Genomic DNA, 19,984 nt, shown 5'->3' with positions numbered 1-19,984 from the left:
TCTCTCTCTCTCTCTCTCGGTGCTAAGTTCCGCAGGAAGACTGCCGTTCTTCAGCATTTCGCCCGTTCGCAAACTGTGCATTTGTAATAGAGTTGATTCTTGCAGAGTTAAACGTAAGGTAAATTTTCGTAGCAAAACGCGCGTGCGTGAATTGAATTCACGATATAGATATATACGATGAATATTCCCCTGAAAACTTAATTTGTTATCGCTATTTATTTAATATAACGAGTTAATGATAATTATAGAGAGTATCGAGTCTCTAAAAATGTCATTTTGCGTTCACTTCTTTCTTTCAGCAATTCGTCATTGATATGTTTACTGACTGCCGCATCATTTTACGCATTCACAGATCTCAGAGCAATCAAAAATCCGTCAGAGCCCTAAAACACACGAACATCTGCGATTCGCATCAACGCGTAGTTGATTGTTAACGTCGTCATAGACGCTATCTAATAGACATTCGGAATTATCACATGATTTGAGCGTAGCGCCGAATAATAATTAACCAGACCAGAAGTTAAGCATTTGCAACTCGCCTACGAGCAATAGCCTAAGCGATGTTAATTATAACCGAGGATAATCGAGCACGCGGGTACAGGCGAGACGACACTTAGCCCATATAATTTTAGGGATTACGTCTCAGCCGTAACTGCGATGTGAAGAAGGGCCTAGTTAAACGTAATCATTCAACTCCGAGCGATGCACGGGAAAAATTGCTTTTTCACCGTGCCAATTATAGGATCTCCTATTATATTAGTCAGATACCGGACGATGAACATGCCGGCTGGCTCGAACGATTCTTTATCTCGCTCAACATGACCACTACGACTACATTCCTCCTTGACTAACAATAAATAGGCACTAATGAGAGAAACATATACTATATATATATATATATATATGAATATGCATACTAAATGGCTTTGCTACTTATATCGTTTCTTTCATCCGCGAATTCTTTGATCAACTTAAAAAGGCTTTTATATTTTATATTGTATTGTCTTAATTACACTTTTAATTAAAATATTGTTAAAGTAAAGAATATTAATCTTAACAAAGAATATTCGTATGACATTACACAAAAATTGTTTATCTGATTTATTGTAATTTGAAAACTAATTGAATTTATCAAAGATTCGCCGAAAAAAGATACAGTAAAGAAGCAGAACATCCTACATATTATATATATTCATATTACTGTATAAATACGGAACATACGGAGGACATGTACAAACGTACACATGTATACATGGACACAATGGAGAGAAGCGACAGAACGGAAGGAGTTAATTCGTAATTAAATAGGAATCTTTGATGAATCTCCAGGCCGTTAATAACGTTCGTGAAAAAGAGAAAAAAAAGGAGTCTCGCAGTATCTGAGGACCCAACGATAATTGTTCGTTCAATGTGCAATAATTTAATAGTAACACCGCTTAATTTGTAACCGAACTAATTGGATCGGAGCGATGCTATAGCGTTTATTCGTGGCCGGACGGACAATTATGTGTGAGGAGAAGAGAAGGGAAAAAAGACAGAGGTCGGAAAATGCATCGACATTATTTCTCCGGCTCGAATTTGTCAGCTCTCTACGCTTCGTGATGAAATAACCACGCATTATAATATTTATCCAGAGAGAATCTTTAAAAAAATATATAGAAAAGCGCTAAATCAAATTTCTGTCAGCTACGTTATTCATGACAATACGAAAAGATATTGACAGTTTAGAAGTTTAAAAAATGCTGCCAATTTGGAATATACTATTTAACGATTATCTTGCCGTAAGACACAGAATGTTGTACAACTATATATCAATGCAGGTTTTTGATTGTTTAAATATATTTTAAATCTCATTATAAGTCGAGTTCGCTTCGCAGAAATTAATAGGGACCATCATTTGTCACAAGCTTTTATTCGTCAACGTTCAATATTTTGATAAATAGAATTTTTGTGCATAATAAAATAATGAATAAAGAGTAAGTTGTCTATTTATATCTTGAAATAATTACTTATTGTTAATTTAATATTTTGTTTATCAAAAATTTGTATTGTTTTTGACGCAAGAAAATATTTTAATATTTAATTTTTTATTTTATCTTTCATTACGTGGCATTTAAATCTATATTGAGTTTTGCACTCCTTATGTAATTTTTTATAACATGCGATATTATTGCATGTTTACCGGAACAAATAGTTAAAAATTTATCGGAACAAATAGTTAAAAATTATAAACCTAAAATCTTAGAGCTGTAGCAGGTCTAACTGGCGTTTTTGATCAATTTGCCTTTCACTTCTAATATTACCTGATTTGATAATGTTCTTGCTTGTGTTTCGCGCTCTTCTTGTATTCCGAATCATCTTAATCATAGTTCGCCAGATTCTCGCTACGGTTCTAGTTGATTTATTATCAACCAATCAATCAGCTACTTACCTGTAACACAATCACAAAATAATTATAAATAACTTATAAAATTAAAATTAAAGTCAAAGTTGTTTTTAAGAAAAAATATAAGTGTCACATTTGACAGTTACACACACATATATATATATATATAGGTATATATATATATATATATATATATATATATATATTTATCGTACAACCATTTTCATAATTTACGAAGATATTTGTAATTTTTGAGAGGGAGAAAATGGAGAAGAAGCGCGATTATGGTGCGATCAGACAAACCGGGGAGAAATTCGAGCTGAGAAAATATGAGTGACAGCAAGTGACACACGAGACACACATAGACACGATTGAAAACTGGAGATGACCCATTATGTCCCAAAATCAAATTAATTTTTTCGGTAAAAAATTGATAGATTTGTCAACAGAAATAGTGTCACTCTTTTCAAACATTCCTGTATGAGGTTTGAAATCTTTTTAATCAGATGCAGATTCGAGATTAAAATCAACAGTTATCTTCGTAAAGCAAACAGTAAAAAGAGAGTCGATTTAATTATTCTTCATTATTATTGTTATATGCGTTAAGCACAACAATGTGAAAAAATTAAAATAACTTGACTACAAAATAATAATATAACTAGCCCATATTATGAAATCACGAACTTCCATCAGGTCTCTATCGACAAATCTTATATGATGTGGGATATAACGGGTTGTGCTCTGCGCCTTAAGCACTTCGTACGTATGCATGAGCAACATAGCGTGATGACACGGACACGCTAATCTACTGAAAAAGAAGGATTAGGCTAGATAGAAATGAGAGGAATAATAGTATAATAATTATAATATAATAACATTATTAATATATTATTAATAATAATATAACGATAACAATAAATAACGCTGTTACTCTGATTGTATATAGTCCTGTAATGTTATATATAGTACCATATAGAAACGACAAATATACTTAAAAATATATAATTAATTAAATTACACGACACATACACATATAAACCAGGGCGCGCACGTGCGCGATACAATTAATTGTATGGTCTTTAGCTATTTACACACAAGATAAAAGAAAAAGAAACTGAATCGTACGAATTTACGTACGGAGCAGACGGAAAAAGGGAGGATAGTCGATGAAAAGGCGCTAAATCATTGCCGGCCGTTATGCTATTTCGTATGACGATGTCGTTGCAGCTACATTTTCTACAAAAATCGTCTTTTTTATCGATGGAATTGTTTTCGATTTGAATGGCGCGATATGTGCGAACGTAGTCGATGCTTATCACGAAGGGCATAGGTAAATCTAGAAAATCTCAAAATCCACTTCATGTTGCTCTCTCTTACTAGTAAATTATATTATTCAAGAAAATTCAATTCCTTGAATAATATTTTAGTTGACACTTAATAATATAATACTTAACAATATCGATTTCGTAAGATTTCCGTTGAGGTATAATTCTTTATAAGATTTTTCTCCATTTAAATACTTAAATGATTAGTGGCACAATCCATTTTACGTTCTATTAGAAATTTGTAACATTATAGTTCGCTTAATTATTATTTCATGATTCATCATATCATCGTTTAACTGCGCAATCGGTTTCCTTCATATCATTGACATACATATATATATATATATATATATACATGTGTATATATAATTAAGCATTAATAAACGTAATTTATTAAACATATCAAATATAAGTTATTCTACAATACGAATTTAATATCTTAAGATATTCACTTTATAATTGGCTTTTATATTACGATTTTATTTCGTTTAGATATTTCATTGTTATCTTTTCTTGAAGTAAATCCTAATTATAGAGAAAAAAGATTCAATTCTTTTTGCCCTATGCCCTTCGAATAATATTCAATTGTTTACAACGTAAAAAGTAGACGTGTGACTTAATTACTATCAATATACATAACTATAAACAGTAAATGATTTTCGAAACGTCAATATTTATCGGTGAATGATAGTTGACGTTGTGGAGAACAATTAAATGATTAATGCTGCAAAGTCAATAAATAAGTAACAGAGATCGATCTCTTGTTAAAGAAACACGTGCATTCAAAACAATATATAGCTTTATTCCGCGAAATAAACGCGATCGAGGGAAATCTCGCCGCCAAGACAAAAAGAGACGTAGAAACCTTTTGTATGACGATATCGAGATCTTATGTGTTCTTTGTATATAATAATTAATCAAAGATAAATTTTTTTTGTGAAAATTATACAATCAACAGTTGTTGAACGGCGATAATTATTTCGATTTAGTCACTGGTGATTATTTGGAGAAAAAAAATTACCATTAAAACAAATTATCGATGTAAAATATTCAAAAGATTAAAGACATCAATCAAACATTCGAGTCAATTCTATATAACGAATAATAATTTTGATTGTAAACATATACCAAACGTTGACCTCATATAACAAGAATTACACCTGACAGTATATGTCGGCCTCTTCAGATTAGCAATTTGTAAATTCATCTATTAAGGTGATATTTTTAGACAGATAAATCAGGTAGGTAGATCGATAGGTAAATCGGATACCTAAAATCCGGACGGCGAGAGACAGAGTCAAATTCGCGTATCATAGTGAATTTCTATGTACATAACGTTCATTGTCGCATATCTCGGAGCTTAACCCCTTAAACGGACTTGACATAAGTATACGCTCCTCGCGTACACGACACTGCATTATGTAAAGAGTCAATAAGAACGTTCCAAAAATTCCTCAATCTACACGAATATACATTTTACATAAAATAATATAAACTTTGGCCGTAGCCTAATCAATGACATAAAAATCAAACGATGAGAATATTTTATTAATCGGTCCACTTTGGACGAAAGTATAACGAAGACAGGTTTTTCCCTTGAGGATTGATAATCGGCTTCACATGTGAATGGAGAGTTTCAAGGGAAAAAAAATAGATCCGTTCGCCTTTCACCTCACGGTGATGAACTCGAGTCGTTTGTGCAGCCTAGTGAAAGCTTTATGCGTGCCTCATACGATCAACATTACTATCAGTGCAAGTAATATTACTATGATTATGAAGTAAGCTCTACGCAAGCTCGGTAACAGCCTCGATAGTCAAGATTGTCAAGACTGTTAAGCATTAACAGTAATCGAAAGCGTTCGGAATTTCGTAGCTCTATTTAATATTAAAAGATAATACTGTTACGTTCGATTAATAGTATGCCTAATCAATACCACAATATAACTACTACAACGACTATCAGTAAGCGCTTGTGAAATGCGAGAAGATCAATCTATCGAGAAGTACTCCTCGTTCAATTTTTTATCACCTTCGCATTGTCTACAACAACAGAAAATTAATTGAAGTTGCTCTCATTAGCCTGACGAAGTGGGGAATATATAATCGTATTATACGGGACTACACACAAAAGGACTGTCCAATTTTGCCCAATTTTCTTTCATTGAAATATGTTATTAAATATTGAAGTCTAAGAGTATTTGCTCATGCATGCCTTATGATTATGAGTTTAAAGGATGAGAAACAATCCTCTAAAATTCCGAAGTAAAAGTCTTCTTTTGACAACACTAACTGAATTTACTTACAACAACAAAATTTGGTTAAATTTGTTTAACTTTACTTGAAAAGACAAAAGATATTGTGAAATTGTTATTCTGTGTTTAATTTTAATTTTTATAACGTTTGTTTTTCCAAAATCATTTAAATCTTATTAGAAGAATATTACAGTACTTTTAATCATAAGATCAATTATATAAGTTGACTAATTATATACTTATATTTTTAAAAATAGAATATTGTAGAGGAAAGTCGCCGATATTACTTTGTTTTTAGATTATGGCCCGTATTCAGAACACGCTAGCACCGATTTATCGATAAAAGCGCGTTCTAAATGCGGACTTATATTTCCTAAACAAAAGCTAAAAATTAAACTTTAAACAGTTTTAAAAGTATGCCTAATCGATACCACAAATAACTACTACAAATAATCTCATAATCACAACTACAACTTTTAAAACTTTGAAAATAAAACTTAAACATAAATACAATCTAGAAAATATATTTTACCAATATAGTAGTTTTATAACATTATTTAAAATTTTACAATACTTAAGATTTTTGTAAGACGAGCAAAAATAAGCGTCTAACAAAATAAGCCTCAATTGGCAAAAATAAGAAAAAGAAATATAAAAAAAAAGAAAAATATAAAAACAGTTTTAGGAAACTACAAATATGTAAAACAATCTAATATTAATAATAATATATCCAACATTTTTTAAACTACACAATTTGCAAAAAATCATAAGAGTGTTTATTTTCGCATTTGTAGAATTTGTTTATAAAAATAAGTCACAAATATATAAATAGGTGAATTTTTATCTCTTTAATTATCTAATCAGAACATGTTTTATCAACATTAATAAAGTGCACCGTTTATTTCGAAAATAAGTAGATGTTACACTTTAAGAAATGTCTACAGACGTCTCCTGTATCAGCGATTTTCCTCAAACAAGATAACATTCTGTGAAATCACTATAAAATTCGGATATTATATAAGCGTTTAGTTGCGTTATCACAAATCTAACATTGACTTATTGCAGTGAAGTTAATGGAACAAAACACAGATAACATACATTTAGATAACATACATTCCTATACATTAAAAATCAATTAATATATCGCTTTTAAATAATTTTTCACATAAAAATAAATGAAAACACGTAATTCTTTATTTATATAAATTATATATATGTACAGATAAGTTGATTTTGCAATTAAAAATGTTATAACTTTCTTTTAGTAAAGTTAATAATATATTCTAGAAAGACAAGTGAAAAAGTAAGAAAAACTAATATTTTTTGTCAAATAAAAGCATAAAACAGAATTTTGTCATTTAACTTTATGATTAAAACTAAATTATTCTAAATATTTCTAACATATTTTCAAAACATTTTTATTTTTAAAATATTTACTCTGATAATAACATATTTTACAGATGGAAAAATTGGGCACTTGATGTCCTTTATTGATAATTGGCATTATCATCACTGCCGGCTCTAATATGCCGCTTAATGTTGTTACATTGTATTAGAACATCAATCAAAAGTCGCTATCTCCTCGAAAAAAATTCGGAAACAGATCATTAAAAAATAATATTGTTTTCTGAACAAATATTGTTTCTTATACAGAATGGAATCCGCAAGTAGAATTGTATTTAAAAATTTTCATTTACTTCCTACGTAACAAACTAAAAAAAAATCAATTATTCAGTGAAGATCATTATTAGCTCAGGTGTGAAACCGAATAGAGCGATTCGTATGTTGAGTAAACATGATTATGACCCTAAGCGCGCGAACTTTATCCAGTAATGATGTTTAATCGCTTGTAGACCGTGAGACTATTTCAAATTTTGATATTTCTGTATTACGTTCTCTAATTAAATTAAAATATTCAAAATGCGCAATGAAAATAACTCAAACATTAATATGAAACATGAATATGAAAATAATTCACTTCACATTTTGATAGCAGCAAGATGATCACATTTACATTTTTTTGTTATTAAGATAATATTATTATGTAAATGTTAAAAATACGTATATCTGAAATTTCACTATCTAAAATTTATGCGAAGATCAATAATCAATTAATATATTCAGTACAAGTTTTGAGTAAGTCAAAATTTGTACTTGGTAAAATCTTGACCGATCGTTCCATTATAGGGATATATAATGTAATATATTTAGATTAATAATGTAATTTTATTTAAACATTGAAAAATCTGTCATGCGAACCTTCAAGAATAACTGGTGCGCGCATTGTTGTGTTCTAGTCTGTACTACATCGAACATATATCGTTGCCATCTTTATACGATCATCGCGACGATTAACCTATAATTATAATTATGATGGATAACCATATAAAACAATAATAATGATGATATATTCAGAAAGAAGCTGTGTCACTCTGGCACAGGTACACTTCAACTCCATAATTTCGGCAAAAAAAATTACTTCGAAAGTAAATTAAACATCCCGATAAATCTAACATTATACTTCAGCGAAATATAATAAGAAACTTTGTTTAAGAAAAATTAAGAGTAAATAATTTTGTAAGAGTTAGATTAATCATTTTTTTCCGTATAATTGAGACCATGCAAAACTAAATTAAACTGTCATCAATAATTATAGTTTATTAATCTTAAATTAAATTATTTAATTAAAGATCATTTGTAAATAAGAAAATATTATTCGTTATAGAGATTCAAGAATAATTTCGACATTCATAGTTACGATTTGCAATTATGAAGAGATGATCTTTATCTTCACGAATAATATGAATTCGTCTGCCAGTTAATGGTCGACCTTGCCGTCAATTGTCTGTCATGTTATCACCGCAAGGCTTTATTAGTTAACCGATTTCAAGCCTCCTCCCTTCTCCCATCTCTCCCTACGTCGCACGAGTCTCTTCGAGTAAACAAAATGTCCTTGGGATAAGCCATGTTGCAAATTGCATTTGCATAAAAGAATTGATTATCGGGCTTGACGCGCGCTGGAGAGGTAATTTATGAAAGTTATATAAATTATGGATTCGTAAAACACTGAAAATCCCAGCGTTTTATGAACAAGCGTGCCGTAATCGTCGCCGATTGATGGAAAAGTTGATTTCCGCCTTAAATTCGACATTAAACAAATATAGAAAAAAAATTATTGTTTCACATCAAAAAGTTACTTTTCAGTTAATTATTATTTTATCATCGTCGTTTTATCGATTGCATATGTACATTATTAAAAGCCGTTTTCTAACGTTTAAGTACGATATATCGGAATTAATAGTATTTCCACATTATAATCGCATTTGATGATACAATGTATTATTTATGCATGTAACATATATATATTACATATACATATATGTATATTCTAATAATTTTAGAAAGCAAATATTCTTTAATATTTTTTTCATTATTTAATTTTTTTTTTAAATAATTGGATACGCAATTATTAACTATAAATTTATTGTCACTTCTGGAAATGTGGCAATAAAGACCTCGCCCTTTTGCAAATATTTTTTTACAGAGTCCGTCGATCACGGCGACGTTCGCCACGCTTTCACGCTTGTTGCGCGACGAATGTTTCTATGTACGTGTACAATGTTAACCCGATAGCCTACGAATTGCTGTGCGGCGAATCGCGCCGTGTAGGAGTATAATGGGGTTCATCTCTTGTCTAGTCAGGGTTATAAATAAATAAATAATTAAATAAATTTGTCACTTAGTCATTTCACTCTTATCGCTGTGAATACGTAAGATATCCTTTTTTTTATTCGTCGAGAGCCCGAGCGAGCGGACGAAATTGATGATGATTTTCATATGAAGAATTTCTGTCGAGAAATGACGAGGACGATGATTAAACGTATGATGCGATTGTCCATATTAATGTATTGCCATCGATTGCTATTATTATTACTTGTCATTATTATTATCGATTACCGATTATTATGATTACAATTATTATTATCAATTATTAGTTACTATCACTACAGCTATATAATCCCTTTGTAAATGAGAATCAAGACACACTGAGGGCTAGGGAAAAGAGAAACTTAATAAATTGAAATTCTATTAACCCAAAGGCGTTTGATTGTTATTTATGTCTATTTATTTTATCCCTGAATAGCGGCTCAAGAGATCAAGAGATGAAAATAAAGAGAGGAGAGGTAAGCTGCACACTCTCAGTATTGTTACACGAATTACAATTAAAATTATTTGCAAACAATTCTTTTAATTAATGTCAATATCTTAAAATTAATTACCTTTGTAGAAATATAAAATTCCTTTTTCTAAAATACACTTTACTCTAATAAAATAAATCTTACTACGGATATACATTTACTATAAACGTAGAACACATACAGATTAAAATCGTACTTATATTTAATGATATAATACCACTGATATCACGCTCCTCGAACGCAGCCTGTTTCATATTGTCAAAAAAAGTTGAACGAAACAAATTTTGCAAATAATTTTTTGTTATAAATTATATTCGACGAGTTTTTTTAAATTTTTTCATAATTAACTTTTTTTTTAAATATAAATTTAAGATGTATTTAAATATTTAAATATAAATTTTACATATGTATGTGTTCTACGTTTCCAGTAAAAATGTATCCGGTGTAATTCATTTTATTAAAGATATAAAACGTATATTTTATAAAAAAAAATTTCATATTTCTATAAATTATTAATGTATAATAATAAAAAAAACTTGTCGAATAATTCATGACAAAAAAGAATTTATCTTGATAAAATTCCGGATAAAATTTTCATAATATATTTTTTCTGACAGTATGACACAGGCTGCGTTCGGGGAGCGTGTTATCAGCGCTATTATGTCCTTTTTGCGTCTAATTAACGATAAAGATAAAATTTCACAATAGCGCTGATCATTTTGTTCCTGTTTTAAGTATAATTAATGATGACAATAAAATTTTACAATAGCGCTGATAATGCGCTCCCTAAAGGCACAGCCTCAATGTGGCTGCAATAGAAACAAAAATCTTAAGATATATCACATTAATAATTAACATAGATCAATTTTAGTAAAAATTTATTGTCACTTTCAATCTATATAAACAATTTCGTCACGCTTAGATTATCTTCTTTGCTTTGTCGCTTCCATTGATTTACATAGATCACGTCCCTACTTACGTATACCATTCTTAAGATACTTTGCTATACAAAATGGCGGATGTATTACGACATCGGTTCTTTGTGTGAAAATTTTTAAATTCATCGAAGCAATTCTTCAAACTCTACGTTAATATCGCCAATAATGCTAAAAACAGCAGAGACTGATAATAAATGCTAAGCCGAGAAATCTTAATTTTAATGTTGATAATAATTCGTTTTGGTAGATTTTTGCATTAATAAAATTGCACATATAACACATGTATAACCCTGTATTTTTTTCTTTGCAATGCTAAATTTTAATTTTTACAAATTTGGATTTCCATTCCGTCTCCATTCCATCACGTTTATCTTGTATTTATAAATCCACAACATTTGAAAACACATTCTCTCAATCTCCAAAGAAAGATGATTTCATATTTTTATATAATTTCGGTTATATTGGATAATATCTGAAAATGTTTGAGAATATCCACGAATATCTCTCGAAACGTATTTGCGCTTTAAAATTTGCATTTCAAATACATTGTCAGCAGATAAATTTTATGATCAGCTATAAAATAATCTTACATTGCATTGATAAGACTTTATAAATGTACAAGAAATTTATTATTATCATTATATCAACTACATTTTATCAGTATATGTATACATATATGATATATATTTTTGCTGATACTCACAAACATATTTTCAGATAACACTGATATAATGATAACGATAAATAGATATTATTTCTCCGATATAATGATATAATGATAACAATGAATAAATCTTATTTCTCTCCCACTCATGATCTCTATATATGTTCTCGTTTATTATAACAGTTCACATCTTCTTTACCTACTAGTGGCATAGCACCTACTAGTGGAGCATGCGCAAATAATAGCTCGGCTTAGTTCGTGAGATGATCGTTGCATTCATTGCTGACGTCCGGAATATATCTGCTATGTCGCGCAGGTCGCAGACGTAAATGACTTCGCTGTGTACAAGTGTTAGTACACAGACTTAGTTGTCAACGATATTATCGAATGCTCAGCGACTCTTATTCTTGTCATTTGCAAGCGGTTCGATACAGCGGTTAGATAGTGCGACAGGCCAACGCAGTAGTCTTTAAAGTTAGCTCTCAGAGTTCAACTGCTCCAACAAGTCTCGCTCCAAGAAGTCTCCCTGACAGAATAGGGGATCCGCTACTCACAATTAGACTATATAAGACCGGAAGAAGTTTGAAGAAAATATCAGTGCTTCAAAATCAAACGTGCTTGCAGAACGGCCTCATCATGTCTAAGACCAAGGATATTACCAAGTTCTCAACTGAACAATTTCAGGAATTTCTAATGTCCTTCGACATAGTGATGTGCGATATTGACGGTGGGCAATAAAATTCAATTCTCCATAATCTTCCATAATAAATATGTGTGTGTTTTTTGTGTGTACCAATTGTAGAAACACTGTAGAAAACATTTACGTTAATTTATAATTTTTTAAAATTAAAATACTAAAAAGTTTTAATGGATTACGGCTGATAGTTATGTATTAAATAAATTTTAGCGAAATTGATAACGCATAAAGGCATCGAATATTTTATAAAACTATAGTGTATAGGTACATAAAAAATAGTTTTACAAAATAAATTTTTGTTATCAATATACAGGGTGTCCCAAATTTAAATCTTTAAACTTCGTGTATGGGAACGACAAAGAAAGAACATCCTTTGCTCGTTGTTACTTCATTTTATAGAGAAAATCGCAAAAATAATAAAAACGAGTTTTTATTTTTGTACTTATCTATTACTTATCAGTCGCACTTATTTATTAACGTTCACTTCCTTGTAAACATTGTTTAAAATGTACATACACGAAAACCATGTCAACATATTCAACGTTAGAATATACGCGGTATATTGTAATAGGAATAAATAATTCTAAATAAAAAAGGGTTCTAAAGGAGTAAATAATAACTTGATAGGTTCTGAGTAACCGATAAATTTATGGAAGGAAGATAAAAATGTAAGCAAAAAAGTTTTCACCAGAAAACGGAATATTATTTCGTGTACGACTTTTGCGATAATATTTCAGAAACGGTGCTTATGCGCGCCAATTTTCATACAAAAGAATGTCGGAACGACATTACTGCAAGAGCCCACATTGGACAATAATAATTAAGCAATAATGTGAATAAATAAGTGTAAATAAATAAGTAAAAATAACAATAACCTTCGATTGGCGGCAGTCGGGAGTAAAAAAGGAAAACTACGTTTTGTTTTTTTTGCGATTTTCTTCGAAACAAAGCAAAAAAGTATATTTCTAAAGAACTTTTTCTCGATCCCCTACACGCTCCCGAAGTTTAAACATTTAAATTCGAGACACCTTCTGTGTGTGTATGTGTGTGTGTGTGTGATCACACTTTCTCAGATTAAGTAAAAAATTTAAATTATATAAATTATAAATAAAATTTTGCAAAATGTAATTAACAATATCATTCTCAGGAGTCCTATGGCATCTAAATAAACCTATTGAAGGTGCTTCTGGGTCTTTAGTGACATTGCAAAACTTGAAAAAAGAAGTGTATCTGGTAACGAATAATAGCACAAAGTCATTAGAAAGTTTCTATAAAAGTCTTCAATACAAATGTTTAAATTTAAATTCAGTAAGTATTTTAATATTAAATATATCTGATTATTACTTTATTATTATTTATTATTATTACTTCATATAAAAATTAAAATAAAATTGAAAGATTAAATTATTTCTTCTAATAAAAATTATAAGAAAATACAAATTATAGCTCTAAATTATTTCTTATATCACTATATTAGTTCAATTAAAAAAAATGAAATATTTTGATGAGAGCGTAAGAGTAGTAAAAGTGATCATGAGTAGTAAAAATAGTCATTAATAAGTTTAAAAAAACTTTCCAGAGACAAACATCTACAAGTGTCTCTTTTTTGTAAATCACTATCAATGTCTGAAGAAAACGTATAGTCATGATTTTATTGATTCATATTAAGATTATTGTTATGCAATATAAAGCGTATAAAAATTTAAATTGAATATTTTTCGATGGATAAGAAATAGATAATAAATACTAAAAAATATAACTGCTAATTTATATATTTTTAATTATATTTTAGAAATAGACAGATTTTTTATCTTAAAAAAGTAGTCACACATATAATGCGTATAACGCAATATGACCAAATATCTAATCCGTAATGTGAAATATTAAAATCAGTATATCACTATAAAGAGTTAAAAATTGTAATCAATTGCTTTATATAGGACCACGTAATCAATACCATAAAATTAATTACTTGGTATTTGAAAAAGATTGATTTCCGCGACGAAGTTTTCGCCATTGTCCCGGAAGCAGCATGGGAAATGTTAAAAGAAGCAGGAATACGATTAACGGAACCAGTGAGTAAACAAACAAATTATTTTCTACATCTTTATTGTGAGATAGATTTAATGGAATAAGTTTCACCATAAGTAACACTAAAAAAAAAGCATTGTAAAAATTAGTCTGTCAGTCTTTTTTGTCAATTCATCAATTGTATTTCAATTCTAATATTAATAAAATTTTACATGGAGCATACGGCTATAAATTAATTTTTCATTTTGCAGCCAAAGGTTTTTCAAACAAATATACCTGCTACCGTAAAGGAAGTATTGGACCGACCGTCCGTTAAAGCTGTAATTGTTGATTTTGATGTCAATTGCAATTGGTCGATGTTAGCTTTGGCTATATCGTGCCTCAAACGTAAGGACGTACTATATATAGCAGGAGCAACAGACGAATGGTTATTAATACAACCTCAAATTACAATCTTAGGTAGGTATTGGCATCGTTATTTAAACAATAAAAATATTGTTTTATACAAATATTTTAATTATATCATTATCAATGTATAAATTGATTGAATTCTTGCTGCAATAGTGGGCTAAATCACATTTTGTAAAAATAAAAAAAAATAAACTCTGAAGTTAAACTGATAAAAAAAAATACATTTATTACCAATATCATAGGTATATTCAGTTACGTTATAGATTAGCATATGGATTGTTACAGCAAGCCCTTAAATTATAATTATAAAAACAATTATCTGTATAAATAAAAAAGTAATTGTGTGTGTGTGTGTGTGTGTGTGTGTGTATGTATGTATGTGTACATATACAAATTTTTAATATACAAAATATAATAAGTACATTTGATATACAAAAAGAAATATTTATAGAAATTAATGTATTAATGTATTATATTTAAATATTTTTTAAATTAATGTAAAAAAAAACGATATTATCTCATCATCAGGTCCTGGACCATTAATAAACATTATCAGCGAGCAGAGCGGAAGAAAGCCAATTTTATGTAGTAAACCTAGTCAAAATTTAAAAGACTACATTTTAGATAAATGCAATGTGACGGATCTACGAAGATGTTTATTCATTGGTGATTCGTAAGTAAAAAAATTACAACAAAATATGCTTCTATTTATTTCAAAATATTTTCTATAATCGCTCAAAATTGACGCTAAAATACATTTATGTTGCATCTACAAATTAATTTTATTTAAAATACATATTTACTGCGAGAGAGACTATTTTATCGATTCGGAAATATAAACGTAGGATTAATCAAGACATGAAATTTGCTTCGATGTGCGGATGCATAAAGCTTTTTGTCGGCACGGGATGCGATACATTGGAACAGGCACAAAAAGAAGACGACACCTGTCCGGACTATTATCTTCCTAGTTTAGGTCAGCTGTTTTCCGTCTATAACGATCCACAATGTCAACGTACTGTCAATCACAAAAATAGTTAATATTTCGTGCTTCGAGAAAATGAGTAATTATCAATGACAATATCAGTCACTCAAATCGACGATGTTATTTACAATTAATTATTATAGTTAATTAGATTTGGGAATGTTACTTCATGTTAGAAATAACGTGTTACAGTTACTTCTTACTAATTTTAAAAAATAACGCGTTACTGTTGAATTGCATTTAAATAGGAATATTTCAATAAATTTTATATATCAATAATAGAATATTTCACACTGTACTAAATTTTAAACATTGTAAATATTATAATAGATAAATTTTTAAAATAAATTTTATCTTTTCTGTGACAAATTTTATACGAATAATTCTAATTAGAATAATTGTGTGAATGCATTGTAAAAATATTATACATAGAATAAAAATACCGTTAATTGTTAAATGTTATGTCAAATATTGTACGTAGTAAAGTCCAAAAAATTTCGGTTTAAAGTCGAGAAAAACATCATAAAATGAAACAACTATTTTTATATTTCAAATAATTATCTTATATAAATTAATTTTTCTGTACAACTAAAACAGTAATCTTTATCTGTAATAAATAAAAGAATTTTCGTCTATAAAACAATACAATATTAGACAAATTATTTTTCCATCACTAATAAATTTCTTTTCAAGCAACACGGACTTCAATTAAAAAAATAAAAAATAATTAAGAACTAAATCGGGACTGTAGGGCGGATGAATTCTTGGAAATCAATAATTGAAGCAGCCTTTGAAGCAAAACTATACAGTGGTGCATTTTAGAATACAATAGAAGAATAGGTCTTGTTTCGGCCCAGCATACTATTGGATACACAGGTACCTCATTTTAATCACAGGAAAATCGGAATATAGAGTGGGGATGGTCAATATGGTACCTGAATTTGGATTCCGAATTCATTCTGATTGGAAACCTCTGTATCTTACTACGTAAATGACAGTTTTCTGAGACTCATGTGTAAGTAAAATTCTATCAAACGCACATTTATAAATTCAACTGTAATTACATCTATTATCAATTTTATAAAATATCAATAATAAAATAAAATAATATTTATAATTTGCATGAGATTATACCTACAAATCTTCAGAAATCTTCAGTCATGTGCAATTTATCTTACAATATAGCGCGCGTTCTATAGCTACAAGAAAGTACAAACATGAGAAAGAACGGGGACAATAAAGACAAAGTACAAACGGCGCTTTTCGACTTTAGTTTGCCGCAACAGCTCTGTTGATCGAGAATAATGCGAGATCGTTACTGAATTTGATTAGCGTTAAAATTTTTTAACAAAAAGAATGTGGTTCGTATAATTTATGGTTCTTGATATCGTGTATTAATTTGCCATTATGATAGAATAAGAAGAGAGTAAGCGAAACAAAATCAATCACAAAATGACTAAATCGAACTTTTCATTGCTTAAATTTTGGTTGCTAAATAATTAGTCAATCAGCTTGATATATTTAGGCTCATTATCTTGCATGTCTTATTCAATTTTAATTTTTTTTAAATTTGTATTGCTGCTACGCTGTTGGATTTTTTAAATATATATTTTATTTTTTCGATTCAAACACAGATTAAAAGCGGTTCAGGAAACATTTAAGAATAAGCAAGAGGATGATTTTCTGTCAAAAAACTGTCTGTTCTCTGGAATTTTTTTCCAAGCATACATGGAGGAACAGATAAAAGAAAATGATGACGTGTACATTCACAAAGAGAAAGGAATTGTGGAAGAGTATGTGGTTTGCGGAGGAATATCCGGAGTAATTCTGTATTTTGCTTTTTAATTTATTTGATATTTGTTATTTTAACATCCATGAATAATCAATTTCCTTCTCAACTGCAGTATTAATAATAAACTACATGTATTTTTTTTTAAGTAGAGAAAAAGAGTTTTATAATAGAAAGCGATTATTCTTTGAGAACCAATTCTATACTATAATAATAGACATAATAGTAATAATCAATTTCAAAAATTAATTTTATAATTGCAATTTCTTGTATGTAATGTTCAATAAAAATGTGTTTAAAAAAAACCAATTTATTTCTTGTAATAAGCTCTATTTATTTGATTCAATACCTACACCTATTAGATTAAGACAGATACCAATTAATTAATACATTATTGAGAAACAAGACAATTTCCGCAAATTATAATTTTTTATTAAAAAAAGTTAAATTATCAGCTAAACAAGCAGAGTACAATTACACGTTTATTCGTGAATATTTGCAAAAGAGCAATACAATTATTGAATGACTTTTTTTTGATCGTTAAGAAAAAATTTAGGCAAAATCGAATTTCGCGATACTTCCAGGATAGCAATCACATGGGAATTGCATTATTACTTCAAAAACTACTGCAATTTCATATATCATAAGACAGTATGCAAATTGCGTTGCCAAACAACTGGCCAAAAGTTCGCGTTAAAATTATATCAAACCACAATTAAGACAGTCCTTGTAGCAACAATCAAAAATATGCAGCAGTGCATATTCAAGCATTTCAGAATATAATAAAAAAATAGGTCTCTTCTCTCGACTCTAACATACTGTTGAGCACGCAGACATCAAATTTCAATCGCAGATAATCGATGGAGTGAGGATGTCTGACTTGGTACCTAAATTCGGATTCCGAACTTATTTTACTGGTAACTTCTGCATCTTACTACATAAATGAGTTTCGGAGACTCATTTGTAAATAAAATTATATCAAACATACATTTATAGATTCATCTATATTAAGGACAATATTTTTATGACATTAATAATATTTACAATTGGCATGAATTTATAAATCTTCAAAATATTTAGTCATGCGCAATTAGGCTCGTGATATAGTGTGTGTTCTATAGCTATATAAAAGCACAAACATGAGAAAAGGTAGGATAATAATAAGGACATATAACAGGCGATTCTCGGCTTTAGTTTGCCACAACAGTTCTGTTGATCGAGAATAGCGTAGAAAGGAAGTAAGCGAAACGAATAAAACCAATCGGGCATTGACAAAATCGGACTTACCATTCCTTAAATTTTTGTTGCTAAATAATCAGTCAATCAGTTTGGTACGTATAAGCTTAATATCTTGCATTTTTCGTTTATAATTCAAATTATTTAAAAAGTGGAAGACAATATTTAATAAACACACAAACGTGTTTATATATCGGTCTTTATTGGCGTGGATGATGATAGATGCATAAATCGATAAATATATCAATTAAATTGTAACGGACTCTTCAATTAATACAACAATAAGTAGCAATTAGATTCAGGCAATTAAAAGTTTCACGCAGATATTGGAATGTAAACATCTTCGATTTATTTCAAATTTCGTTACGTAGCATCCTTCGCGAACGTTTCGGCTTCAATCGAGCCATCATCAGCGCAATTTATATGTAGCTTTAACTTAAAGAGAATTAATGTTCCACAAGGATGAGTCTACCTCCAATTTCTTGAGAGAAAATAAATACGATCCATGTGTAGCAAGTCAATACCATAATCATTGTGTCAATGGATAAAACTTTTAACAATTTTTACAATGATTATAACAACTGCAACGTTTCGTGACTGACTGTCAATAAACGAACACAAGTTACAGTTGTTATAATCATTGTAAAAATTGTTAAAAGTTTTATCCATTGAGACAATGGTCATGGTATTGACTTGTTACACATGGATCGCATTTACTTTCCCTCAGAAAATTAAAGGTATATTCATCCTTGTGGAGCATTGATTCTCTTAGTTAAAGCAACATATAATTTGAAGTTTGAAATAAGTCGAAGATATTTACGTTCCAATATCTGTGCGGGACTCTAATTGCCTGAATCTAATTGATAAATATATCATTTTGACTTGTATTTATTCAATTAGATATGTATTTTCTTCTCAATCGAAACACATTGATTCCTTAATATAAATACCTATTTCTATATAAAACAATTTTGATCTCTCTTTTTAAAATTATTTTGTATATTCAGGGAATGAAACTTTTGAAATTTCTTGGTGTGGAGTACCCCCCCCCCCTCAAGCGGGGGGGGGGTA

General features: G+C 29.5%; 2 protein-coding genes across 3 annotated transcripts in view; both read left to right on the top strand.

The window, feature by feature from the left end:
* Positions 1-11,956: 11,956 nt before the first annotated feature.
* Positions 11,957-16,166, top strand: LOC105449580 (4-nitrophenylphosphatase-like). Its single transcript, XM_011688856.1, has 6 exons — positions 11,957-12,491; positions 13,609-13,769; positions 14,402-14,536; positions 14,744-14,951; positions 15,432-15,576; positions 15,749-16,166. Exons 1-6 carry the CDS (start codon positions 12,401-12,403, stop codon positions 15,942-15,944), a joined length of 936 nt encoding a protein of 311 aa, XP_011687158.1. The 5' UTR covers positions 11,957-12,400; the 3' UTR covers positions 15,945-16,166.
* Positions 16,167-18,894: 2,728 nt separating this feature from the next.
* LOC105449578 (alpha-N-acetylglucosaminidase) overlaps positions 18,895-19,984 on the top strand; it is an 8,308-nt gene continuing 7,218 nt past the window's right edge. For both annotated transcript variants that reach the window (XM_011688854.1, XM_011688851.1), the window contains exon 1: positions 18,895-19,008. The gene's annotated coding sequence lies outside the window, so the exon portion shown is untranslated. The remainder of the gene's footprint in view (positions 19,009-19,984) is intronic.

This window comes from Wasmannia auropunctata, unplaced genomic scaffold (genome assembly GCF_000956235.1).
Source record: "Wasmannia auropunctata unplaced genomic scaffold, wasmannia.A_1.0 LD336074.1, whole genome shotgun sequence".
Lineage (NCBI taxonomy): Eukaryota > Metazoa > Arthropoda > Insecta > Hymenoptera > Formicidae > Wasmannia > Wasmannia auropunctata.
Note: the sequence above shows the minus strand (reverse complement) of the source record. Positions and strands in the feature narration are given on the sequence as shown.